The sequence below is a fragment of the Lithobates pipiens genome, unplaced genomic scaffold, assembly GCF_037356315.1.
Source record: "Lithobates pipiens isolate NorthernLeopardFrog02 unplaced genomic scaffold, aLitPip1_a1.2 Scaffold_3, whole genome shotgun sequence".
NCBI classification, from domain to species: domain Eukaryota; kingdom Metazoa; phylum Chordata; class Amphibia; order Anura; family Ranidae; genus Lithobates; species Lithobates pipiens.
Window position 1 is genome coordinate 220,148,932 of NW_027507790.1, and position 20,360 is coordinate 220,169,291.

The 20,360-nt window shown below is 42.0% G+C and overlaps 1 protein-coding gene across 2 annotated transcripts in view; it reads left to right on the forward strand.

Annotated features, from left to right (window-relative positions):
* C6 (complement C6) overlaps positions 1-20,360 on the forward strand; it is a 214,540-nt gene that overhangs the window by 63,867 nt on the left and 130,313 nt on the right. For both annotated transcript variants that reach the window (XM_077462806.1, XM_077462804.1), the window contains exons 5-6: positions 11,095-11,227; positions 18,359-18,506. In XM_077462806.1, the coding sequence (XP_077318932.1) occupies positions 11,095-11,227; positions 18,359-18,506 (281 nt within the window). The remainder of the gene's footprint in view (positions 1-11,094; positions 11,228-18,358; positions 18,507-20,360) is intronic.

Below are 20,360 nucleotides of genomic sequence, written 5' to 3' on the forward strand. Positions count from 1 at the left end.
AAGGGGACACGGCACCACACCTGTTTAGATGCTGGATCAGCCAGCCAGGGACGGAGCCAAAGGGCCCGTTTGGCGGTTACAGCTGAAAGCATGACCCGGGACACTAGGCGGATGATGTCAATCGAAGCCTCCCCCAGAAAAGCCGAAGCAAGCCGCAACTCCTGGATAGGAGAGTTTTTAGCGACTTCATCCGAAATGTTTCTGAGAGTATCATCCACACCGTCCGTCCAGACTTCCATGGCTTTGGACATTGCCGCTAAAGCCAATGCTGGCTTGCATGCCATACCAGCAGTGAGGTAGACTCTCTTTAAATCGGAATCAATCCGCCTATCTAAGGCATCCTTGAATGAAACTGTATCCTCCAATGGAAGGGTCACATGTTTTACTAGTCTCATCACCGCTGCATCCACGAGTGGAGCTGATTCCAGATACTTGACCTCATCCTCCTTAAAGGGATATAACCTTAGGACTTTTGAGAGCATACTATTCTTTTTCTCAACTTTACTCCATTCATCCGTGATGACCTCACCAAGTTCAGACAGGAATGGAAAGTTAAGACGCTCCCTTTTAAGTTGCTTGAAATACTTCCTTTGTTTGGAAGGATTAGCCACCTCATCTTCCCAGTTCAAAGCCTCTCTGATGGCCTTCACCAAGGGGGAAAGTAAGGCAAAGTCAAACCCCACACAGGGGCTATCTTCCTCAGATTCACTATCTGAAGCAGCAGCTGAATGGTGGCTTGTTAAAGAGGACTCCCAGAGCTCTTGAGCATGCGAATCCCTGACTGGTAACTGAGGTGATTCTGACTGAGGCACAGGGGTCTGATTGGCCCCGATCCCCTTGAGGGATTCTTTCACCACTTTTTCCACAAGGGATCTTAGTTGCTGGTCCATACCCCCTCTCTCACTAGAGGCTTTGGAAAAGCAGAGGTCACACAGGGATTTCCCAATAGGAACTTGCGATCTGCATCCCCAGCAAGTATTAATAACAGAGTGGCTGGAATGAGCTCTGGAGGAGCGAGATCGATCCTCGCTACGGCGCCCAGATCTTGAGGGTGAGCCGTGATGTTTAGACTTAGAATATGAGTGCCGGTGGTAAGACTTAGAAGAATCGCTTCCTCTGTGCGTTGAGCTGCATTGCTGTTCTGATCTAGATGGGCTAAGACAGAGATAGAAGAGACATACAGATAAGGAAAGATAACACACTGACTAATACCGGACCCCTCCCCCCCCTTACTTCCTCCCCAGACAGTACCTATTATGAGAGGGCTGGCCACATACAGGCGGAGGTGAGTCCATATCTCTAGGGGTTTCCATAAATGCTGCAAAGACATATAAGTAAGGCTGAGGGCATCAAACACACACACGCCCACCCCCTTCTTCCCAGAAGGCCACCTACCTCCACAGCAGAAAACCTGGACAAGGGGAAGTCACGAAATAACCTGCAAGCATTCCCAAAGCCTGCAGGCTATTTTCTAAGTTTAAATAAGGCGCCTTAATGACGTCATCACCGCGTCCTGTGTACCGCTACTGCGCATGCGCGAATAGCGTCATTTTGCCGCCACTGCGCATGCGCGAACCAAGCCTCGATCCTGTGCCGTACGCGCGCATGCGCAGAACGAACGTACCAACGAAGACCCGGAAGTGAGCGGCGGCTGGAACGCAGGCTAATCCGACCGTCACGCCTATACCCACATACACAGACACAGAAAACGAACGGAAAATGAAGGAGAAACGGCAAGAAACAAACACAAACTGCTGCCATGGAAAAGAGGAACAATCTTACCGCTCCCACACGATCGTCTCCAGGCCGAAGGTAAGCACAATACATACCGGACTTCTCAGGGCAAAATAGGTCGCCTGCTATTTAGCTGGGCTATCCGACCGAATGCGCAGCCTGCCTGCCAGTGGCTAGGCTCCTGGCTTTCCTCCAGCGCTTGTATCCAAATGCCCACTCCATACCCTGCTAGTAGCTAGGGCTTAGCGGAGTCATGCGACAATTCCATCCACAGTCGCTCTTCGGCCAAACCAACAACGGAGTCATGTGGGAGCAATCTTCAGGTAGAAAGACCGTAATGGGTCCTACGGAGGAGGACAAAAAAAGAACACGGCCATGGGCAGGGAGCAAAGATTTATGGGAGTAGTGTCCTATAGGGTAGTGGAGGCGGGACTTAACCCACACGTTGCTGCCATGGAGTCTGTCAGGAAAGAGGGTTTACTCTCATCAGGGTTTACTTCCTCTTTAAAGGATAAGTTCACTTTCTAGAAAAAAATAATATATTAAATATCTAATACATTTTTGCAGGTAAAAAAGTGCATCTTTTTTTTTTTTTGAGCCTGTAAAGCATTGCATCAGCGATCAGAAGATTGCTGGTGCCATGCAGGTCTCTAGCAGATCTGCCAGTGTATCTGTGTGCCCATACATCCTATACATCCCATACATCCTGTACAGGCAAACAGATACAAGAATCAATGTACTAGCGCTGTGGTAGTTCATTGAGAAACCGACAGTCGCAAAGACAGAGCTGTGTGAAGGAAAGACGTGGCCGTGTGGGCGGTGCCCACGTACTATCGCAGTCTCATTATAACTCCCTGTTTAATAATATATATATATATATATATATATATATATATATATATATATATATATATAAAACAAAATAAAACAAAATTCCAAAATACTGTGATATGGCTTTCACACAAACCGATCAATATACAGTATCTCACAAAAGTGAGTACACCCCTCACATTTTTTTAAATATTTTACTATACAGCTTGTATAACAGTGTAAATTTTCTGTCCCCTCAAAATAACTCAACACACAGCCGTGCAGGTTCAAATTGGGCCCAAAGTGTCAATATTGTGTGACCACCATTATTTTCCAGAACTGTCTTAAGCCTCTTGGGCATAGAGTTCACCAGAGCTTCACAGGTTGCCCACTGGATTCCTCTTCCTCTCCTCCATGATGACATCACAGAGCTGGTGGATATTAGAGACCCTGTATTCCTCCACCTTCCGTTTGAGGATGCCCCACAGATGCTCAATAGGGTTTAGGTCTGGAGACATGCTTGGCCAGTCCATCACCTTTACCCTCAGCTTCTTTAGCAAGGCAGTGTAGTCCAAGGGCGGATCCAGAGTCAAGTCTCGGGAGGGGCACTGCCAGAAACGAAGGTGTTGCTTACAGAACTCTAACGTATCGTACAGTCCTAAACTTGTTTAAATCGCAAAAAATAAAAAAAAACGCAGAGATGATCAAATGCCACCAAAGAAAGCTCTATTTGTGGGAAAAAAAGGACATCAATTTAATTTCGGTACAGCATTGATTGCACAAACGCGCAATTATCAGCCAGTCAAAGTAACGCAGCGCAGGATCACAAGAAATAATCATACATAATGGCACACATGTATTTTGCGATTTGTCACATAACATTCATTCATACTTTTACTCACGTTTAGGCAATTCTTTTGGTAGTCTGGTGAGGGGATGGGTACCGTTCCCATGCAGGAGCAATGGAGTGGAGATGGATGGGATGGATGGATCCAGCAGTAATCTTCTCAATATTCTATGTAGAATTCACTCTGTAGACTGCACTGCACAAACCGGTGGAGAAGATGGAGGAGGTGGGTGGAGCTAAAACTAACTCAGGGGTGGCAGAGCGGAGGCCTGTAGCGTGGACAAGATGGAGGGGGAGCTGGGTGGGTGGGACCAACAACGTCAGGGGCGGACTCCAGAACTAAGATTGTGCCACTCTGCAGGAAGACTTCGTTTTTTAGCTGAACAGCTCAAATACAGTGACTGTGATTGATTATCACAGTCACTCACTCACTGGCATAACATTGACAGACTCAGTCAGTCTGCTCTGAGCTCTCCCGGCCTGGCTGCTGCTGCCTGATCTGTTCTCCAGGCTCCAGCAGCTCTGCTCCGCTGAGTCTGTGTCTGACTCTGTCTCCCTCCCACGTGACCGGCGTGACCGTGACGTCACTCGTTGCTAGACGCCAGGCGCCCAGGCGTTAGCAACGAGTGCAGGAGAGAGGCTCCACCCACCGCTGTTCCTCCTCCTCCTATCTGTCTGCTGGGCGTAATTACAAGTCTCTCTCTCTCTCTGCGCCGCTGCCCGCTGATCGGGTTATGTGAGAGAGAGAGACTCGGGCAGAGGAGGCAGCGGCACCGCACAGTCACACGCGAACGAACAGAGCATTGAGAGCAAGTGAGAATGTGACAATGACATGTCACTGTCTCACTCTCACTGCTACTATCTCGGGGGGGGGGGGCAATTGACCCGTTGCCCCCCCCCTGGATCCGCCCCTGGTGTAGTCTTCTTGGAGGTGTGTTTGGGGTTGTTATCATGTTGTAATACTGCCCTGCGACCCAGTCTCCGAAGGGAGGGGATCATGCTCTGCTTCAGTAGGTCACTGTACATGTTGGCATTCATGGTTTCCTCAATGAACTGTAGCTCCCCAATGCCGGCAGCACTCATGCAGCCCCAGACCATGACACTCCCACCACCATGCTTGACTGTAGGCAAGACACACTTGTCTTTGTACTCCTCACCTGGTTGCCACCACACACACTTGACACCATCTGTACCAACTACGTTTATCTTGGTCTCATCAGGCCTCAGGACATGGTTCCAGTAATCCATGTCCTTAGTCTAATTGTCTTCAGCAAACTGTTTGCGGGCTTTCTTGTGCATCATCTTTAGAAGAGGCTTCCTTCTGGGACGACAGCCATGCAGACCAATTTGATGCAGTGTTTGGCAAATGGTCTGAGCACCGACAGGCTGACCCCCCTACCCCTTCAACCTCTGTACCAATGCTGGCAGCACTCATACGTCTATTTCCCAAAGACAACCTCTGGATATGCTGCTGAGCACGTGCACTCAACTTCTTCAGTTGACCATTGCAAGGCCTGTTCTGAGTGGAAAACCGCTGTATGGTATTGGCCACCATGCTGCAGCTCAGTTTCAAGGTTTTATAGCCTAGGCCAGTGATGGCGAACCTTGGCACTCCAGATGTTTTGGAACTACATTTCCCATGATGCTCAAGCACTCTGCAGTGTAGTGGAGCATCATGGGAAATGTAGTTCCAAAACATCTGGGGTGCCAAGGTTCGCCATCACTGGCCTAGGCCATCTTCATGTAGTGCAACAATTTTTTTTTTCAGATCCTCAGAGAGTTCTTTGCCATGAGGTGCCATGTTGAATTTCCACTGACCATTATGAGAGAGAGAAAACCAAATGTAACACACCTGCTCCCCATTCACACCTGAGACCTTGTAACACTAATGAGTCACATGACACATGAGTCACATGACACTGGCGAGGGAAAATGGGAAAATGGCTAATTGGGCCCAATTTGAACACTTTCAATTAGGAGTGTACTCCCTTACTCCCTTATGTTGCCAGCCGTTTAGACATTAATGGCTGTGTGTTGAATTATTTTGAGGGGACAGAAAATTTACACTGTTATACATGCTGTACAGTCACTACTTTACATTGTAGCAAAGTGTTATTTCTTCAGTGTTGTCACATGAAAAGATATAATAAAATGTTTATAAAATTTTGAGGGGTGTACTCACTTATTGAAGTTTTTTTCTATCAAAGCAAAAACCATTTTGGCCTAAAATGTTTTTATTGGATACGTTTTATAGCAAAAAGTAAAAAGTATTTGTTTCAAAATTATCAGTTTTTTTTTGTTTATATCGCAAAAAAGAAAAAACCCATTGATGATCAAATATCTCCAAAAGAAAGCTCTATTTGTATGATTTTTTTTTTTTAAATTGAGTACAGCCTCACATGACTGCGCAATTACCAGTTAACATAACACAGTGCTAAATAGCAAAAAATGGCCTGTTTATAAAGGGGGTAAAACCTTCCAAGGCTTAAGTGGTTAAAAAATGTGAGCTGGAGTTAAGCTTTAATTTGTCAGTTAAGTCCAACTAAATCTGCTAATCTAACACGACCATCTCCACAGATTGCCAGTGCTGTCCAGGGGTGTCTCCTTTGTTCTCCCACTGGAGACACCTTAAGACAGGAAGTGAATTAGGCTGGCCATACATTATACAATTTTCTTATTCAATTTCCTTTAGATTTACCTTCAGCCATGTAATGCAAACCATATGATTGCATATCAATTGAAAGTGTTTAGGTCTAAACTATTATTATATGGTTTTGCTAATTCTAAAGGAAAATTGTACCAGAAAATTGTATAATGTATGGCCGGCCATACTGGTTGGATCACCAGGTGTAAATAGAGGGAAAAAAGACAAGTAATGCAGCCTCCACATTTAAGGATTAGAAAGCTGCAGAGTATAAAATATTTGTTTATGGGTTTAATACTACTATCATTAACCTCCCTGGCGGTATGATTAGTTCTGGTTTCAGGTGCTGAAAGCGGTACAATTATTTTGCATGGAAATTTGGCGTTTTATATTTTAGTCCTGTAATTCTTAGGAATAACTCTCTTTAATCTGTTCAAACCAGAGTCTAGCAGACATCCTGGGTATGATAAAGTTTATAATATAATAAAGAATAATAAAAATTATTCAATAATGTAATCAAATCCTAAAACACTGAAAAAGGGACACGTTTTGGTTGCTATGGACAATCTCCAAATTTCAGGCAGAAAAAACTGTATTTATAATATAAAAGTGCATGCAGGGTACTGCACAGACCACAAGGGACAAAGGGGGTGTGTAATTTTTTTATACAGTACTGTAATCTGTAAGATTACAGTACTGTGTGTGTTTTGTGTCTTTTTACTTTTTTGAATTTGCCGCCGTTCTCCGCTCCCGTGCGCCGTAACGTCGCAGGGAACGGAGCTCGGCGGCATTTGGGCACTGTGTGAATCGAGCGGAGGACAGCTCGATCACACAGCGCGGAGGACATCGCTGGATCCAGGGGACAAGGTAAGTAACCCTGTGTCCTCCCCTGCATCCAGCGATGCAATCCCGAGTCTGGCTCGTGGAACTAAAATCCCAACCCGAGCCAGACTCGGGATCACCACTAGGGAGGTTAAAATCTAATTGTGAATAAAAGGTCTTCCTGCAAAGAGCATAGTTAATACATTCCTGCTGCCCATTGTCACTGTAAAGCCCCATACACACTATCAGATTTTCTGCTGAATTTTGTCTTCAGATTTACCAAAACCATGTAGTGCAAGGGCCTGCCTGATTGCATAAACATTGAAACTCCTAAGGTTTGACCTCATGTTATATGGTTCTGGTAAATCTGAAGGAAAAAATCTGCAAAAAATTAGTACATATGGGGCTTAATGAAAAGTAGTTTCCAGTTGACTATTTATAAACCAACACTTTCAAGAGTGCTGATCTCCTGGATCCCCCCACAGTGCCTTGGGATTAGTCCTGCTGGCCTCTACATAACCCAACACATCTTGTAGTGACATAGGGGTTGGCATGAGGAACCACAAGCATTGGTTCCTTCAGCTGGCAAGTTTGGGACTTACCCTACCACACATACCTCCTGCAACCCCTACCTACAAAGTAGTTATGTAGGGGCTGCAGGAGGAGTTGGTGTAGGAGCAGGAGGACAGTCGGGGGAGTCAATCTCCTGGTCTCCCACAAATCACTGTGGGGGACCAGGAGACCCGCACTCTTGGAAGAGGTGTGTATTCTTCACTATGTTCTTTACACAGAGAACTTTTATACACAATTTTATATTAGCTAAAATATGTGGCTTTAGAAAACAAATTGCTTACTTGGAGCAATTACAAAGTGATAACCCTCAGAGACTGGTGCCAACATCTGGTCAGCGCAAGGAAGGCACATTCTCATCTGTTTCTTTTGCGATAATTACTACAATCACCTCTGATGTTTCTTGGAAAGGATGCTGAACAGACAGATCCTTCAGAGATAGTATAGCCTTGGATAATCAGGTTTCCTTAGTAGACTAATAGGATTTAACAAATCCCAACCAAATAATTACAAGTTTGTTCAGTTGACTTTATATAGATAAGTAGTTTTTGTGACAAAAATAACATTTTCTAAATGGTGTAAAGTTAATATAATTTCACTGTGATTTCAAAATAAAATATAATAATTCCTGCAAATTAAACATTTATTATAAAAATTCTCTCAGAATTTTATTCCTTTTATGTTATAAGGCTATGCCCCCTTTTACTACCCTTTACTGGCCATTCCCCCCCCCCCCTTTTCTTTCCTTTGCGCTCTCTTCTTTCCTCCTCTTCTTTCTCTTACATATTTTGCTATTCTTCTCTCCTCAGGTTGTCTCATTTTGGGGTGCACAATGTAGGGATATTTTTCAAAAAGCTGTGCTAAAATGATCCAAAAATACTTGTGAAAAGTAAATAAATAAAATAAATGAATATATCAAACAATATTTAAACAAAAAATAATCCAAAAAGTGTATATGTTCAAATATTAGTCCATATCCCCATCAACAAAATTTTCTGATTGTAGTCTCCACTGTGTAACACACCACACCAGTAAAGGAAAAAGTGTCCTCAAAGTTGCACAGACAGGCTTCCACCACCAACACTACTGCCGCTTACCAGCTAGACTGGTCCCATCACAGAGACCAGATATCGCCACAAAAGAAACGCTCCTTCTGCAAATGGACCGCAAGGGGGATATATCTCTATTTGGCACTCAGTTCGAATGGTTGAAAAGATCCTACGGCCACACCACTCATTGCCCGGCACATATAGAAACGAAAAGGGTCGCCATAGTGTAATAAATTCTTAGGTTTAATAAATAAAATAAAAGGTTGCACTTACATCAAACTGAAAAACAATTCACTGTATTAAAAACAAGTTTGCCGGCCGGCTTCGTGAACGCTGCCCGTCGCTTCCGGGTTCAGCGTGGAACGCGGTGACGTCAATACGCCACTCCTCCCTACGCCGTTTTCGTTAAAAGTAACGTCTTCCAGGGGCACGGCCCCTGGAAGACGTTACTTTTAACGAAACGGCGTAGGGAGGAGTGGCGTATTGACGTCACCGCGTTCCACGCTGAACCCGTCAATACGCCACTCCTCCCTACGCCGTTTCGTTAAAAGTAACGTCTTCCAGGGGCCGTGCCCCTGGAAGACGTTACTTTTAACGAAACGGCGTAGGGAGGAGTGGCGTATTGACGTCACCGCGTTCCACGCTGAACCCGTCAATACGCCACTCCTCCCTACGCCGTTTCGTTAAAAGTAATGTCTTCCAGGGGCCGAAACGGTGTAGGGAGGAGTGGCGTATTGACGTCACCGCGTTCCACGCTGAAGCGACGGGCAGCGTTCACGAAGCCGGCCGGCAAACTTGTTTTTAATACAGCGAATTGTTTTTCAGTTTGATGTAAGTGCAACCTTTTATTTTATTTATTAAACCTAAGAATTTATTACACTATGGCGACCCTTTTCGTTTCTATATGTGCCGGGCAATGAGTGGTGTGGCCGTAGGATCTTTCCAACCATCCAAACTCAGTGCCAAATAGAGATATATCCCCCTTGCGGTCCATTTGCAAAAGGAGCGTTTCTTTTGTGGCGATATCTGGTCTCTGTGATGGGACCAGTCTAGCTGGTAAGCAGCAGTAGTGTTGGTGGTGGAAGCCTGTCTCTGCAACTTTGAGGACACTTTTTCCTTTACTGGTGTGGTGTGTTACACAGTGGAGACTACAATCAGAAAATTTTGTTGATGGGGATATGGACTAATATTTGAACATATACACTTTTTGGATTATTTTTTGTTTAAATATTGTTTGATATATTCATTTATTTTATTTATTTACTTTTCACAAGTATTTATGGATCATTTTAGCGCAGCTTTTTGGAAAATAACTAGGATTTGATTTGTGGGTATCTCACTTATAAAGTTGCTGCTGCACTCACGGTATAAGTTTCACACAATTTATCTGTTAATGTTTTTTATTTAATCACATTTAAGAATAGCGCTGTATTTTTTGGGTTACAATATAGGGATATCATGTCGGACATAGAGGTAGTTTAACTACTGGACATTCACATATGCAGTCTCTGCCTCCTTTATATTATATATGGGAAATACATTGATTTCTGTTTGATTAGCTTTTATTATCTTACCCAGTATGCATTTTGATTATTTCCAAAATGAGGACTGCTGTCTGTCCTCTTTCTTTCCTTTATGTTCTAACTGAAAAATTATGGATAGAAACATTGAAGCATAGAAAAGTGACGGTAGATAAAGACTGAGTAGTCCATCGAGTCTGCCCATTTTTTATTTACGTATTTATTAATTTTATGGTTGTTTCTGGCTTTAATGTATATGACATGTATAAAATGAGAATGGCTGGTGCCATGGAAGTCGGCTAAAACATTGTTTTATTATTGCATGTGAACAACAGTCAGAAAGAAACTCAACGCTTTTTGGCCTGTCAGGCCTTAAACATGGCTCAAAAACGGCTGAAACACATTGGTTTCTTTTTGACTGTTGTTCACATACAATAATAAAACAATGTTTTAGCTGACTTTCCATGACACCAGCCTTTCTCCTTTTTTGCATGGGCTATACTGAGGTTTACAGAGACTTCACAAGCTGAGTGCTGTGTTCTTGAGGCTCACCGGGAATTGCAGAGGAGGTACTAGCTCGGATGCACCAGTTCCATGTGACATGTATGTCCGGGGTATGCATATGTTTCCCCTCTTTGGAAATGTTTGTACCTTTTGGTCCGTCATGGATATTGTTTTGTACCTCAAGCTTTTCAACAAAATGTTATTCCTTGCCTTTAAGGGAAATAACTGTTGAGCACTCTGTAGCACTTCTGCCTAGCAGCACTAGGGTTGTCAGTTTGAATCTCAACCATAGCACTACCTGCCTGAACTTAGCATGTTCTCCCTGTGCATGTATGGGTTTATTCCCACACTCAAAAGACATGCTTTGGATTGAAAATTGGCCCTAGTATGTTTATGTATGAATGTGAGTTAGGGACCTTAGATTGTAAGCTCCTTGAGGGCATGGACTGATTTGAATGTATATTAAAAATATGTAAATCGCTGTGTAAATTGATGGCGCTATATATATGTACCTGTAATAAATAATATGCATAGATGAAAATTATTCAGAAACCAATCCTGTCTTAATGTCGGACATTCTTGTGTCTAAAACAGGGCGCTGCATTGACTCAAAACTGAAATGTAATGGCGATAATGACTGTGGAGATAATTCAGATGAAAGGGGATGTGCAAAAAAAACAGGAAGGACCTTTGAACCCGTACCTGGAGCTCAGCTTATGGGAAATGGGTAATACAGCATATACAACCAATGATATCTTAAGTGGATTTAGCAAAGAGTGCCTGCTGTAAACTATGAAAGATTCATTCACTTTATAGGCTTTTAAATTGAAAGTGGTATAAAGATGATACACCAGTTTTAAAACATATTACAAATCAGTTTGATGCAAGCCAAACTGTTTTCCGTTCTAGCAATTTTGTGTGTACATTACTTGTAAGATGTCAAGAGTAGAGCCATAATGTAACTCCAGTGTGCAAAAAAAGTTGTCAAATGCAGAAGACGAGGCAGAGAAGATATCAGCAATGAAGCAGCACCGAAGAAGGCAAAGTTGTCATTGCTAGTGGGGGCAAATGTTTTGTGAATATTCTGGCAAGGGCTTCAGCATCTCCTCACCTTAAGTTCCATTAGAACATGTTCACACTGCGTACCTCTGAAGTCATCCTTCTACCCTCAGTTGTTACTTCAAAAAAGTCAACATCTCTCATAAGTTTTTAGGAGGGCCATTACCCGTGGCAGTTGAGGCATCTATCCAGTCTCAGAAGTTCAAACTGCTGATTCCAATAAGCAGTTTCAGTGCATACACGTCTCTGCAAAAAAAAAGCTTAGGTCTACAGTGTGCTGGAACTAGTAGTTTCATCCAATTGACCAACCAGCACTGAAGAGAGCCTGGACTGTTTTAGATGTACTGAAGAGCTACCCCTTGTTGTATACATAACCTTTTATGTTTTTTCCAGGGGTGGACTGACCATTTGGCCACTCGGGCACTGCCCGAGGGCCCCATGCCACTAGGGGGCCCCATCAGGGTTGCCAGCCTCAGTAAAACCAGGGACCGTGTGTAAAAATTTATGTTTTTTTCTCTTTTACATCTGTCTCTGAAAGGTCCCTTACCGACATCCTTTTGGTCTAAAAATCCTGAGATTATAGCTGCCCCACCTCTCCAGTACCTTCTCAGCCAATAGAAACATGTCTGTGTATACTGTTTGATTGTATACTGTGTGTGTTTGTGTCTACTGTGTGGCCCCATAATCTCTGATTGCCTGGGGGCCCCATAATCTCCTATTGCCCGGGGGCCCCATGATCTCCTATTGCCCGGGGGCCCCATGAGTTGTCAGTCCGCCCCTGTTTTTTTCAGATTTCAAAAGATATAGGCTTGTGAACGGCACTTAAAGTGCCCTAGTGGGGTCACTGTGGAACATCGCTTGCTAATGCCTGCACGGCAGGCAGGAGCCGCAGTCATGTGAATTCAGCATTAAGGAGGCACTCCAAACTTAGAAGAATGCTGGACAAATTGCATAGGTACCACTTTGTAATCCATGGCAATACTTCTTACACTGTTGACACTACTGCACTATGGATACAACTTATGTATGTATCACCTCTCCTGTGCAGCATTTCTGAGTTGGTAGAGCAGAGCATGTACTGGTCTCCACCAACTCAGCAGTCTGGTCACCTCATTCCCAGTGACAATGTTCTGCATGTTACTACTGGATACAGGAAACCTACTTCCCCATAGCTCCATGCTTGTTCTCTTACCGGGCCTCACTACTGTACTGTATATCTTCCAACATGAATCCAGGCTAGCTCCCTAGGTACTCTGTGCCACAAGATTAGTCCCAACAGGAAGGAAAGCAGTCACTAGTGAACGGACCAAGCATAACACCCCTTCACTACCAGAGTATTCCGTCACCCTGGCCATGTCACCCATTTCCTAGATGTTGGCTGCATTGGCATATGGCACAAATATTGTGGTCATTATGAATGTCAATATAGCCTTCTTAGGACAGCTTCTCTGCATGCTAGACATTTGTACTGTATCTTCTCTAACCTCCCAGTCCCCTGTTGTAAGCCCTGTTCTTTTGATACTCCATATATGCACCCCTTTAGAGACCTCAGACCAGGCTAAATAGATGAGCAACAAAAATATGTACTAAAGAAGTTAGATGAGACATTTGAGCAGTACTTGATAGCATCTTCAACACATTCTTACAGCAGTTGTATGCCAAAAAAAAAACAAATAACAAAACAAAAACCTGTAAGAGCTATACTAGCTCATTATGAAATACTTACCTGAGAACGAAGCTCCCACAGGGTTGCCTGGTCACCGCTGTGGGAGTTGACATGTTCCTTCAGTGTTTCTTCCGGGTTTGTGGCTCCGGCCACATATACACTCTGGAGCCCTCCATTCCTGCAAGTTCCCGCACGATACCCTGGACCTTCGCCCGACCTTCACTGCGAATGCGCTGCTGACGTCAGCGGCTGCATGCAAGGTGAATATCTCCTAAACCATATAGGTTTAGGAGATATTAATTTTACCTACAGGTAAGCCTTATTGTAGGATTACCTGTAGGTAAAAATGATCAAGCGGACAATACAACCACTTTAACAAAGTTCTCTAGTGCCCCATGAGATCGTTGTACATTGTTTAGGTAATAAGTCTATAAAAGAGTCCTTTTCAATGCAAGAGTACAAAATTGGCTGTGATAATCATGAGTTAGTAATAATCCATAAGAAGGGTCCTGTATAAGATAACAAAAGTCCATATAAGTCTATAGGCTTCTCCGGGATCCACGACTGGCCCCAAAGGAGCGGTACATCCAGACAGCATAGTGGCAACATTTTGGCAATCTTTCCCCTATCCAATTTCCTCAGGACACTAATAGCCACATATATATATAATATGACCTGTAGGGAGCAGTAACCTTCCTGAAAATAGCTGGAAAACCTGGGCAAGAGTGTTAAATCTTGCTACTCAGGAACCACCAACTCACAGGTCAATTAAGGACTCTGTGTACTAGGCTTACACTCTAGCACATTAAAGGTTATTGGCGCTACCTCCACCCAATTAATTTCAGTAACACTCTTTGCTTCCTCAAACCTTTTATGTCTATCTATCACCTTAACGTGTCCCCAGGGACTATGTGAATTAAACCCGTGTTCCGTATTTTATCTCAACAACACCCCATTTATCCAACACCTTAAACTCAAGGCAAAAATTGATTGCACCCCACTTTGTATCACCTAAGTGAGCTAGTGCCACTTATTTTACATATAGTTTCATTAATATTTAAGAATCTCAGATCAAAAGATATAAATATAAATACGAAAAATAAAATAAAAAGTGATTGGTAGAGGCCTCTGCCGTAGAAAAACCTAACCACAAACAAAAATCCAAAAAACACAGAAAAAAACACAGAAAAAAAAGGGGAGAAAAGAACCCCCAGAAATTTTAGTGTTTACCAGTGCCAAACCTCTTCCTAATTGGGGAAGAAAACTATCTCCAATTTTCATACAAATTCTTTGTGCTAGTTATTAAATATTAAATACACCAGATCTCCCTATATTAATAAGTGTAAAAGGAGGAAGCACAAGATTTCCTCATGCAGTAATATCCAAAAAAATATACAATAAACAAAAAATCAAAAAAGACAAAATATGTGAAAAGTCCAATTACATCCAGTGGTCTATACACCAATCCACGAACATGTGAGAATGTGAAAGGGTCAAATGAGACCAATATATGTAAGAAATAAACAATATAAATATCATAAAAATATTTCAGTCCACATTGAGTCTTCTATAACCGTATCAATGCAATTACGCCTCTTCAGAATACAGGAAAGGTGACTTTCGTGAGATTGCCTGCGCTTTATTAGTGACTTTCGTGCTTGTTCCCCCTCAAGGATCCCCACTCACCAGATCCATTCACCCCCTAGGGGGTTATACGCCTGTAATCTGTATCCTATTTGTCCGAGGATTCCACCATCCAGTTATATCTTCAATGGGTCCTTCTCAAGGTCTTTTAAAGAGATGCAGGTAAGTCCTTATATCCAATAGTGATTCCTCAAATAAAAGAAAATTCCCTCATGGTGTAGTATTTTTGATTATAATTGGGAAAGAGGGGAGAACAGTCTGATATTCTTCTTTAAAAGCAGGTATTTTTAGTTGTGTAGAAATAGTAGGAGGCTAGTTTCCACTTAAAAATACTTTATTACAAAAAAAGCTTTATACAACACTCTGTGCAGAAAAAAGGGTTTTTTTTTATGCAAGATGCAGTCTAACAAACCATGCATCAGCATACACCGTGTATAAGTTGTGTTATACGGCTCAAAAAGATGTAATGTAACAACCCTTTTTCAGCAAAAAAAGAGACAATATAAAATATAAAAAATAAATAAAAAGTAAAAAGAACAAATGCAAGATAAGGAAATATAAAGCACTGATTCCGGAGTGCAAAAAAATTTTTTTTATATATGTACCAAAAATCCACCAGTTATGGAAAAAATAAAAATAAAAATAAAAATGAAAAACAGAATCACCTACGGCCCTTTACATAAGTCTGCAGAGTAACTGCACTTAATCCCAAAAAGCCCTATTCTCCCAGTGCTACAGTCCCCTTGCTACAGTGGGGTTAAATGGTGGTCTCCTCTGGGGGCCGTTTGTCAGGCTTAGTTTAGGTTAGGAATGGAGCTACGTAGGTAAAAAAGCCGAAAAAGAAAAAACATTAATGTTAAAAGAATTTTAAAAAGTTATCGGGCTTGTTCCCACTAACTTCAGCCCAAGTTCTCAACTCGCCGATCCGCCGTAGAGACAATTCCCCTGAACGCGCGGCGTGCGTTCCAGGCTGCGTTCCAGCGGGTCCAGGCGCACCGGAAGTGACGTGTGTGCGTAATGACGCTGTACACGTTTCAGACGTCCTCAGCAGCGACGAAACACGTACAGCGTCATTACGCACACACGTCACTTCCGGTGCGCCTGGACCCGCTGGAACGCAGCCTGGAACGCACGCCGCGTGTTCAGGGGAATTGTCTCTACGGCGGATCGGCGAGTTGAGAACTTGGGCTGAAGTTAGTGGGAACAAGCCCGATAACTTTTTAAAATTCTTTTAACATTAATGTTTTTTCTTTTTCGGCTTTTTTACCTACGTAGCTCCATTCCTAACCTAAACTAAGCCTGACAAACGGCCCCCAGAGGAGACCACCATTTAACCCCACTGTAGCAAGGGGACTGTAGCACTGGGAGAATAGGGCTTTTTGGGATTAAGTGCAGTTACTCTGCAGACTTATGTAAAGGGCCGTAGGTGATTCTGTTTTTCATTTTGATTTTTATTTTGATTTTTTCCATAACTGGTGGATTTTTGGTACATATATAAAAAAATTTTTTTTGCACTCCGGAATCAGTGCTTTATATTTCCTTATCTTGCATTTGTTCTTTTTACTTTTTATTTATTTTTTATATTTTATATTGTCTCTTTTTTTGCTGAAAAAGGGTTGTTACATTACATCTTTTTGAGCCGTATAACACAACTTATACACGGTGTATGCTGATGCATGGTTTGTTAGACTGCATCTTGCATAAAAAAACCCCCTTTTTTCTGCACAGAGTGTTGTATAAAGCTTTTTTTGTAATAAAGTATTTTTAAGTGGAAACTAGCCTCCTACTATTTCTACACAACTAAAAATACCTGCTTTTAAAGAAGAATATCAGACTGTTCTCCCCTCTTTCCCAATTATAATCAAAAATACTACACCATGAGGGAATTTTCTTTTATTTGAGGAATCACTATTGGATATAAGGACTTGCCTGCATCTCTTTAAAAGACCTTGAGAAGGACCCATTGAAGATATAACTGGATGGTGGAATCCTCGGACAAATAGGATACAGATTACAGGCGTATAACCCCCTAGGGGGTGAATGGATCTGGTGAGTGGGGATCCTTGAGGGGGAACAAGCACGAAAGTCACTAATAAAGCGCAGGCAATCTCACGAAAGTCACCTTTCCTGTATTCTGAAGAGGCGTAATTGCATTGATACGGTTATAGAAGACTCAATGTGGACTGAAATATTTTTATGATATTTATATTGTTTATTTCTTACATATATTGGTCTCATTTGACCCTTTCACATTCTCACATGTTCGTGGATTGGTGTATAGACCACTGGATGTAATTGGACTTTTCACATATTTTGTCTTTTTTGATTTTTTGTTTATTGTATATTTTTTTGGATATTACTGCATGAGGAAATCTTGTGCTTCCTCCTTTTACACTTATTAATATAGGGAGATCTGGTGTATTTAATATTTAATAACTAGCACAAAGAATTTGTATGAAAATTGGAGATAGTTTTCTTCCCCAATTAGGAAGAGGTTTGGCACTGGTAAACACTAAAATTTCTGGGGGTTCTTTTCTCCCCTTTTTTTCTGTGTTTTTTTCTGTGTTTTTTGGATTTTTGTTTGTGGTTAGGTTTTTCTACGGCAGAGGCCTCTACCAATCACTTTTTATTTTATTTTTCGTACTTATATTTATATCTTTTGATCTGAGATTCTTAAATATTAATGAAACTATATGTAAAATAAGTGGCACTAGCTCACTTAGGTGATACAAAGTGGGGTGCAATCAATTTTTGCCTTGAGTTTAAGGTGTTGGATAAATGGGGTGTTGTTGAGATAAAATACGGAACACGGGTTTAATTCACATAGTCCCTGGGGACACGTTAAGGTGATAGATAGACATAAAAGGTTTGAGGAAGCAAAGAGTGTTACTGAAATTAATTGGGTGGAGGTAGCGCCAATAACCTTTAATCAAGAATCATTCCATTAATGCAGGTTGTTTAGTGCAGCCTTTGCATATCAGGGTGGCAGCAACCTCATAAAACAAAGAAAGCTTATACTTAATCTTTTAAACTAATAAGATAAAAATTAGATAGAAGAATTGTAACCAATAAAAAATTATATAGAACACAAGGTTACAGGTATAAACTAACACCTATACATACTCCTGCTGATCAAGACCTATTCCATAGGCGCGGCTTTACTTGTATAATTACACTCTAGCACATGGCTTTTATACGCCAATACGGGTAAAATATCCAATCCAAAACATAGCAAAAGGAAAAACCTTTACCACACAGAACATTGTAGAAGCACCTGCTTTGTTGGTTTATTTCTAGAGGTGAGAAGAATAAGATTATGTCACTGACCATTACATATGGAATATGTTGTATGTATAGGTTCAAACACAAGTTACCATAATCATCTTCCAACAAGCATTAAATTCATTGTTTACATTTTTTTTTTTTTTATAAGCTCATTTATATTCAGCATTGAACTTGTACTAATTTTCTTTCATTTTTTTTCTATAGATATAATTACCTCTCCAGTGAGAGTGCAGGGGAAATTTTCGACAACTCATTCTATGGTGGACAGCGTAACATAGTTTATGGAAATGGCACAGGGCCAAACCGGAAAGGCTATAGACTCGCATTCAACCTGGAAAGTTTCAAATTCCAGGTAAAATGTGCATTTTCTCAAATAGTCAGTCAAAGATTCGATTTTCCAGCTTTGACAATCCTCTGCCATGGAGTACCACTCTATCTTAAGAATGCATTAAGGTTTCAAAACCTTTAAATGAATGCCACATGTAGGCAAACCTCAAATGCACTTATCTATATATAAATATGTGTGTGTGTGTGTGTGTGTGTGTGTGTGTGTGTGTGTTGTGTGTGTGTGTGTAATATGGCTATTAGAGGCAGTATGTGGTCTACATATGAATTGTACAGACCACGGACATGAGAAAGTAGGGTTGGTTTCATGCTTCATATGTTACAAAAAGGGAAAGGAAATGTAGCGCTAATTAATGTGAAATAAATCAATGATATATCAAAATAAATAAGTCCACTGGAAGTCCATCTAGAGGGATAATAAGGTCACCATGGATCCGAAATCGGCAACCAACAAGGGGAAACGACAGCAAACTATACTCCAGGGAGTAATGGCATCCACGGAGGTAAGTATAATTAAATACTCTTACCAGAGTTGGTGGACCTGTGTGTCAACGACGCCAGGTCAAACAGGCATGGAACGAGAAGCCACTCGGAGAACAGGTCCCAGGAAATCCTCTACCATCATCGATCGATATATGTAATCTGAAAACTCTTGTAGGCCAGAACCGAGGTGACGGAGAGGTCCAATATTGATATGTCTCTCAAAATAATTGATACATTCATGGAGCGGATGTCATGAAAAACATAAAAAATTAGCTCCCAATGGTGTAGGTCAAACAAATATTATGGCTTTTTATTTACATAAAATACCAGCAATTTAACAAAATTGCAGCAACAAAAGGTAATAAAAAATATATAAAAATAGTGATCACAAAATTCTAAAAGCAATATAGAGAGCGGAGAAACCGCCCCTAAGTGTTTCGTCCAAGATGGACTTCTACCAGGGCATCAAATGGCCTCCAAGAGTTTTCAGACGACATATATCGATCGATGATGGTAGAGGATTTCCTGTGACCTGTTCTCTGAGTAGCTTCTCGTTCCATGCCTGTTTGACCTGGCGTCGTTGACATACAGGTCCACCAACTCTGGTAAGAGAAGGTGGCTAAAATATGTGATTTGCGCTCTACTGCAAAAGAATGTTTATTGATGCTAGTGACATTCTGCGTCAAAGTTCTGTCAGTATGTCAAATGTGATATGTCATGGAAGAAATGTGAGATTGCAGTAAAGTGCTGAAAATGTTTGTAGACATTTCAAGTGTTAGGATTTAGGCCTCTGGCTGGAAGAAATGTGTCCAAGATGGTGGCTACAAAGACAGGTATGTGGATGCTCTATCCAAGAAGAACCAGGACTGGACATGCACAATTTGGTGCCAACACATGCCCAATCTAGGTCCACTACACATGGGTCTTCTCATGGGTCCCTTGGGTCATGGGTTTTTTGACTTGCTTGGTGGTGCCCTCTCTAACCCTGCTACCTTAGGCAATGGGCCACAAATACAATAATGGTAAATACAGTCTGGGTGACAATAGCCAATTAAAAATATTAAGCATCCCTTTACCTGCATCTGCCTCATCGCCACAACTCTGGGCTATGGTTGTGGGTGTATGCTTGCAGGGGGCTTATCGAATCGGGAAGCCTGCTTTAACAAGGGGATACCGGGGAAACAGTTTTTTTTGTTTTTAATATAATTGTCAAAAACCGTCCGTGTTTTTATTACTTTTTGACACTTTTTTGGTGAATGGGTAGAGATACTATGTACCCCATACTCATTCACCTGGGGGGGCCGGGATCTGACTGCCTTGTTAACCACTTAAGCCCCGGACCAATTTGCAGCCAAAGGACCAAGCCCCTTTTTGCAAT